This window comes from Trypanosoma grayi (genome assembly GCF_000691245.1).
Source record: "Trypanosoma grayi strain ANR4 Tgr_102_V1, whole genome shotgun sequence".
In the NCBI taxonomy this organism is placed as follows: domain Eukaryota; phylum Euglenozoa; class Kinetoplastea; order Trypanosomatida; family Trypanosomatidae; genus Trypanosoma; species Trypanosoma grayi.
The window spans coordinates 1-6,615 of NW_008825721.1; the positions used below are offsets into that span (position 1 = coordinate 1).

The 6,615-nt window shown below is 52.0% G+C and overlaps 5 protein-coding genes across 5 annotated transcripts; 2 read left to right on the forward strand and 3 right to left on the reverse strand.

Annotated features, from left to right (window-relative positions):
- DQ04_01021000 (hypothetical protein) lies at positions 1 to 360 on the forward strand (the record flags this gene model as incomplete). Its single annotated transcript, XM_009310078.1, has 1 exon — positions 1 to 360. A coding segment is annotated over one exon (360 nt), but the record flags the coding sequence as incomplete, so codon positions are not given.
- A 251-nt stretch (positions 361 to 611) lies between these two features.
- DQ04_01021010 (hypothetical protein) lies at positions 612 to 1,025 on the forward strand (the record flags this gene model as incomplete). Its single annotated transcript, XM_009310079.1, has 1 exon — positions 612 to 1,025. One exon carries the CDS (start codon positions 612 to 614, stop codon positions 1,023 to 1,025), a length of 414 nt encoding a protein of 137 aa, XP_009308354.1.
- A 658-nt stretch (positions 1,026 to 1,683) lies between these two features.
- On the reverse strand, positions 1,684 to 2,979 carry DQ04_01021020 (hypothetical protein; the record flags this gene model as incomplete). Its single annotated transcript, XM_009310080.1, has 1 exon — positions 1,684 to 2,979. The coding sequence occupies one exon, from the start codon at positions 2,977 to 2,979 to the stop codon at positions 1,684 to 1,686; it is 1,296 nt and encodes a 431-aa protein (XP_009308355.1).
- A 502-nt stretch (positions 2,980 to 3,481) lies between these two features.
- DQ04_01021030 (electron transfer flavoprotein) lies at positions 3,482 to 4,288 on the reverse strand (the record flags this gene model as incomplete). The annotated part of the gene is made up of 1 exon (XM_009310081.1): positions 3,482 to 4,288. The coding sequence occupies one exon, from the start codon at positions 4,286 to 4,288 to the stop codon at positions 3,482 to 3,484; it is 807 nt and encodes a 268-aa protein (XP_009308356.1).
- Positions 4,289 to 4,645: 357 nt separating this feature from the next.
- On the reverse strand, positions 4,646 to 6,574 carry DQ04_01021040 (putative elongation factor; the record flags this gene model as incomplete). The annotated part of the gene is made up of 1 exon (XM_009310082.1): positions 4,646 to 6,574. One exon carries the CDS (start codon positions 6,572 to 6,574, stop codon positions 4,646 to 4,648), a length of 1,929 nt encoding a protein of 642 aa, XP_009308357.1.
- Between the last annotated feature and the right edge of the window lie 41 nt (positions 6,575 to 6,615).

Genomic DNA, 6,615 nt, shown 5'->3' on the forward strand with positions numbered 1-6,615 from the left:
TCATCATCATCATCATCACGCGTCGAATCGTTCGAGTCTTCCGGGTATTTTTCGTTCTGGGAGGCAGAAGCTGAAACTTCCTCATTGTGCCTGAAGCAATTCGAGCGGCGTTGCACCATACCTCGCTGCTCTATCCAACACTCCTGTGGCCTTTTTGTTTTACGTGTGGCAAAGATGAAAGGAACAGAGCCGCCAAAGGTCGTGCAAGGTCACGAAGTTTCGTCTATTGGCCACAAGCGCAGACTCCTCTGCCAGCTTACAATCTTACATGCTATCTCCTTGGAGTTGCCTTGTTCTACACGACATGCTCTCTGCGCGATTAACAGCAGCAGTCTCCGCACGTCTTGCGGCTTCCTGTAGGAGGTTTGTTAGACTTGACCTCTTTTGCGACCGTCTCATCCAGAAATGCAATCCTTTTCTAGTTTTCACTAGCTGGCTTCAGGCCCTCCCGTTTTACAGACGCTTTACAGTACGAAACCATGAGCTCAATTTCCTTGATGAAGCTCATCGCATTTTTCACAGATATCAGCTGAGCCCTATGGCCCTCTTCTTCAATAGCAGCAGACAGACTGGACTGAGTCATCTGGTCCAGCCTTGTGTTGCGGAAGCCAATGACCTTCAGATCTGCATGTGTGCTACTCAATCCGCAAATCTCCAACCCACAAAAAGAGACTATTGTTGCTCTCCTTCTCAGCCGTAACTTCCGCCGTGGCAGAGGCTGGAACGACTGGGCACGCCTCACTGTCGCACGCCTCAATGATAGTGATGCAACCCTGCAACGGCCGGGTAAAAGCACAAGGAAACACGTTGTCTCCAGAAGCACGACGAAATATTTATGGCAACCGCGACAAGAAGGAGACTTCCTGATGTGTAGCCTACCCTCTGCTGCCAAGGTGGGCTGCACGGTAGCAGTTCCGTTAACTACAACACCGCCGCGCACTCCTCCTCCCAGATCTTCAAGCTGCCCAAGCCAGACACAAAGTCCTGAATGGTGTCATTATAATCAAGAAGAACGCACAGGTTGACATCACCGCTCTCCTCCATCGCCTGTAACGCACAGAGAAACCAACCTATACTCAAGTCTGCCACCGGCAAAACGAAACATATGTTTCTTGTCGCTTCCGGATTCACCACCTATAAAAATGCACAACCTGCCTTCCCCGCGAAGGCAACCTGAAATGCACGCTCCCGACAGATTTCCCAACAGCACCACCAGACGGTTCCTCCAGGACACCGTCCAGCACTATCTGTCGTGGTCCCCCCTTCTTGACTTGAACAGTCGCCTTGTTGACAACTCGGCAACACTCATCCTAAGGGTCTGGATGAAGTATACCCAAGAAAGCTTCGATAAACCGAGATATTATGCCCACCCGTGGGGTAACGAAAAGGAGATTCTGCTGCCTTTCTCTTAGAGTGAGGAGGGGGAGCGGGCAAAGGAAAAGCAGGATGACGCTTCGAGATAGTTGGAAGGTATGCAAACGTCTAAGCGTGTTGGAACAAAAATGCAGGAAAACAAAAAATAATAACGCGCCCCAGCCATCACAGATGAGAACTAATGGAAATGTTTCCCAATTACCTTGTTTTTTTTTTTCTCCTCTCTCTTTCTTCATTTCCCTTTGGTTAGTCTCGCTAAACTGTTTGGTATTCACTCTCCGAAACTTGCCATATGAGAATCTGAAGGCGCTAATCCCTCGGCAAGTCAGCCCCAAGTTTGTGATAGTGCCGTAAATCAAAAAAGTCCTCCTTCTCCCTCTGACGCTTTGCCATCTCCTCCACCCTCTTCGGGTGACTTCTGAGGTCCTTCGAGGTGTCAACACGAAGGTACAAGTTGAATGGCAGCGCGAAGGGGATACGTTTCGCGTACTCGACTATATGAGAGAGGCAGCGCTCCTCATCCTCCTCGCTCCACCAAAAGCAAACCAGAGGGTGAATAAAGCATGTTACGTCAACAACAGGTTGTAGTAACTGACGTGAAACATCATCAGGTGACGCACGCGACACCTGCCGGAAGGAACTTCTCACAATTACGGAGGGTGCAAAGGGTAAAATCAGAGGAATCCCGTCGGCGAACTGTTGCTGAGGTGGCTCCCTAAACCACGGCACCTCCTTTCCATCTGGTGACATCATCCGTTGCTCTGTCACAGTGTTGCCGTTGTGCGGGGATTCGATCCGCACAGTAAACGCGCTGGAGTACGAGCTCGGGCAGTCTGGAGCACCCATTTCGCCCGGCTTCAAATCCAGAGGCTGTGAACTTCTCTCCACAGCGTACATCTCCAGCATCTCCCAAACAACCTGCTGCGTGACGGCCGCATGAAGCTCCCACTCCTCTGCTGCCGCCTCGATCTGTGGCCTCACCCGCGGATCGTCGGGGTGGACGCGGAACTCGTATCCTATCGTGGAAACCTGGAAGGTCGGGTTCTCCGGCGTGCTCCAGACACGTGGGCTGAGGGAATGATTAAACCGCCCCACAACAGAAAAGTCCGGTGCCATTCGAACATCGACACGAACACCGGAACGCTCCACGCTTCTTATGGAGGAACGATGACACAACTGCAGAGCCGCAGGGTTCGCCTTGGCTTTACCCTCAAAATAGACATCGTTCGTGTGGCCGTACAGTCCGCAGCGCCATCCATGTTCGGAAACACCCCGATTGATACAAAGTGTTGTGGAATGTCGCGTGTCCGCACGGCGAAGAACGCCGCACATCTTTGCCTCCAGAGCCGGTAGGAGGACAGCCCTTTCAGCATGTGTAAGTTGCAAAACGTTTTCAAAGAGATCGAGAAGCTCCTCGCGATTCAGCCACTTGAGCTCATGCCAGTCTATTCCCTCATCCTTCAGTTTGTCAAAGTGCCGAGTGAGGTCACAAAGCATCTTGTACTGCCTCCTCCCAACACACCCACTAAGTTTCTCCAATAAGAGTCGTAGTGAAACAAATCGATTGCTCTCATCCACGGCATCAAAAGAGCTACTGAGGACCATTTTGCGCGGAACGGAATACCGAGGATGATAACGAAGTGCGTCCGCCGGTACAACGCTGTGTGTGGGCACCTTTGTCACCTTGCACAGTGTCAGAGAGCATCTCATACCACGTAGTCCGGTGGAGACGTCACACCAGCAAGATCAAGCTGAAACTAACGGAAAGCAACAACAACAAAAACCACAGAGAAACAAATGACCGATAGAAAGACACAAGAACCTTATGCATGCGCACAGTGTCTCTATTTGTCTAATTAGCCCTCCCTCCATAGACTCACTGGCGTGTCACACTTGGCACTAGTTACAGGACTGGAAACAACGCCCTTTATACATTCCCCCAACGCTCGCATCAGCCCCGTCTGCATACTTCACTACCCCCTCCCTTCTTGTTTCATTGGCGAAGCAAACTACGTTTTGCTAGTCCTTCTTTCCCCACCCCACCCCCGTCTACCCTTTTATGGCAAAACTCCCAAGACAGCCTCGTTGAAGTCATTTCGAGGTTGCACTAGATGGCCTTTGCCTCGTTGTGCAGCTTATCATATAACTCTTCCACTGATTTCACCTGAATACCACCCTTTCGAGGCGCCGGCTCCGTTACGGCCTGTTTTAGCAGCCGCGGCTTCGTGTCCACGCCTAATGTTGATATATCGCGTGCGTCAATTGGCTTTTTACGTGCCTTCATGATATTCGGCAACTTTGGAAACCGAGGGGTGTTGAGACGGAGGTCTGCCGCGATGACGCATGGCGTTTGCAGCTCGACGATCTGATGTCCAGCGTCAATTTCACGTGTCACTTTAACCTTGTCGTTGCTCACCTCAACTTTAGAAGCAAACGTTCCCTGCGGCATATCAGCAAGGCCCGCTAGCAGTTGAGCCGTGCTGCCGACATCAGCGTCCACTGCCTGCTTGCCGAGGATCCACATATCCGGTTTGAGCTCCTCGTGAAGTTTCTGAAAGACTTTGGCGACAGCCAGCGGCTCCAGCCCTTCACTGTCACCATCGGGAATAACGATGTGAATGGCCTTGTCGCAGCCAAGCGCCATTGCCGTGCGAAGAACCTCCTCCGCCTTTTTGGTGCCTATAGTAACCGCGATCACCTCATTGGCGATCTTCTTCTCCTTCAGTTGAATAGCCTCTTCAATCGCAATTTCGTCGAAGGGATTAACGCTCATCTTTAGATTATCGCTTTGAATCTTGTTGTCCTTCACGCGTACCTTGACTGTGTAGTCCACGACACGCTTCACCCCCACAACGACTTTCATCCATGAGGCGGGGGTGGCCTTTAAAAGCACCGGGAATGTGCGCGTGAGCATGATGTACCCTCCTTTGACCGACCTAAACTGGCAACTGGCCCCCAACTGCAAACGCACACATGCAAGCACAAAAAAAAGAAAAGGAGCACAAGATACGACAGGATTAGAAGAAAGAGTGAAGATATTGCGTGTTCATGAAGAATTGGCGGAGTGCCCTTCTCTTCACGACCGCACGCATAACGCTGCTTCGCAGGTCAAATAAACCGAAATAATGGTCCCTTGCTATTATAGAAATATATATATATATGTGTGTGTAAATCCTGTGAACAATTGCAGAAATGCCTTCGCAGAGAAGCACGAGGCAGCACAGCAAAACAAAAACAAAACAACATTCGCCTACGAAAGAGTCAAAGAGTGCTACTTCTTCTTAGAAGCGCTCCGCATCGTAGTTTTTCCGTTGAAACCCGGTTGGCGCATGCGAATGGACTTCGGCGTGACCGTAACAAGCTCATCGTCCGTCACCCACGCGATGCAATCCTCAAACGTGGCGCGGGCCGCCACGTACGAGCTGCGTCGCCTGCTCGACTTGTCGTTTGCGTTCGACCGAAGCCCACCGAGCTGCTCGTTGCGCTTGCAAATGTTAATGCCGAGGTTCTGGAACAACGTCTTGCTGTTCTCCCCCACAATCTGCCCGTAGTAGACGGTGTCGCCAGGCACGACGAAGAAGCGGCCCTGGTGCGCCTGGCCAGCGAGTGACCAATCGGTGGCCTCGCCGTTCTCGACAGAGATGAGCGCGCCCGTTTCACGCGCCGTGTCAACGCTTGACATTGGCCGGTACATCTCGAAGTTGTGGTTCAGTACACCGTCGCCAGAGGTGAGCGTGTGGAAGCGCAGTGGCACCTGCGACATGAAGCGAACGGGCATGACACAATCCAAGAGGACACGCCCATTCGACAACTGCGTGATCTCACCAATTTCGCCCATTTTGCTACTCAGAAAGGAAACCATATCGGAAACAAGTTCATCACGGAACTCAAGGTGGATACGCTCATACGGCTCACATACCTCACCATCGATGGTTTTCGTCATCACGCGAGGCGCCTGGACCTCGAATTCATGCCCTTCTCGCCGCATATCTTCCACAATTACAGAAAGATGAAGTGGACCGCGCCCCATCATCGTGATGTGCTCTGTGCCCAGACCAGAGAGCTGCAGTGCGGTATTAATCATCGCCTCACGCTCCAGACGCTTCTGCAAAGCAGTGATGGTGCCCAGATTTTCGGGTGCTTCTTTTTTCCGCCATCCGGCCCCACTGGCTTGAAGCACGAGACTGTAGGTGGGCTCGTCTGGCTTGCGATACGGGAACTTGTCAACCACACCCTGGTGGCACACGGTACACCCGATCTTTACTGGAACCTTCTGTCCAATGGGTTCCTGTAATGTCAAGATACATATATCTCCGTATGATGCACTTTGAACATCGACCTTTTCAACTCCAACGAAAAGCTGAATACCCTTAACCAGAGCATCCACCTCCTTGCCCTCTAGGGCGACGGTGACGATGTCGCCGACCGCGACAGAACCCTTGAAAATTCTACCAATAGCAATTTTATGCCCCGTAGACTCCTTGACGTCAACTTGCGCCACAAGCATCTGCAGCTTTCCTTCCTCCGTGGCCTCTGGCGCGGGGATAACGCTGAATATCTTGTCAAACAGAGGATCAAGGGTGCCTTCCTTTTTCGGCTGTTCATTCATGTACCCGTCGCGACCTGATCCGAACATGAAAGCAATCTCCAGTTGGTCATCGTTCACTGCCGTTTCCAAGAAAAGGTCTTGAATGGCATCCTCTGTTTTTTTAATGCAAGTGTCATCCTTGTCAATCTTATTGAGGCAGACAATCGGCTTGAGGTTTAGATTAAGCGCCTTACGAAGCACATAGCGTGTGCCAGGGCGCACACCTTCCTTAGCGTCGACAAGAAGAATGATACCCTCCACCATTTGTAGCGCACGCTCCACCTCACCCGAGAAGTCCAAGTGACCCGGGGTGTCAACGATGTTAATGCGCCGCCGCGGCTCGCCAGACTTTGTGGGGAGCAAGATGGCGGTGTTCTTCGCAAGAATCGTGATGCCGCGCTCCCTCTCCTGGTCCTTGCTGTCCATCACGCGGTTTCGGGCCTCTGCAAGCGTTCCCGATTGCTTTAGCATGCTGTCCACCAGTGTGGTCTTGCCATGGTCCACGTGTGCAATGACCGCAATGTTGCGCAAATCACCGCGCGTGTGAACAAATCGTGCCAAACGAGGGGCCGTCGCATGGTGGGCCGTCACTGCTAGAAAAAAGCGGCGCATCACTTCCCCTTGTGGTCCTAACACTCACCCCCCCCCCCCCA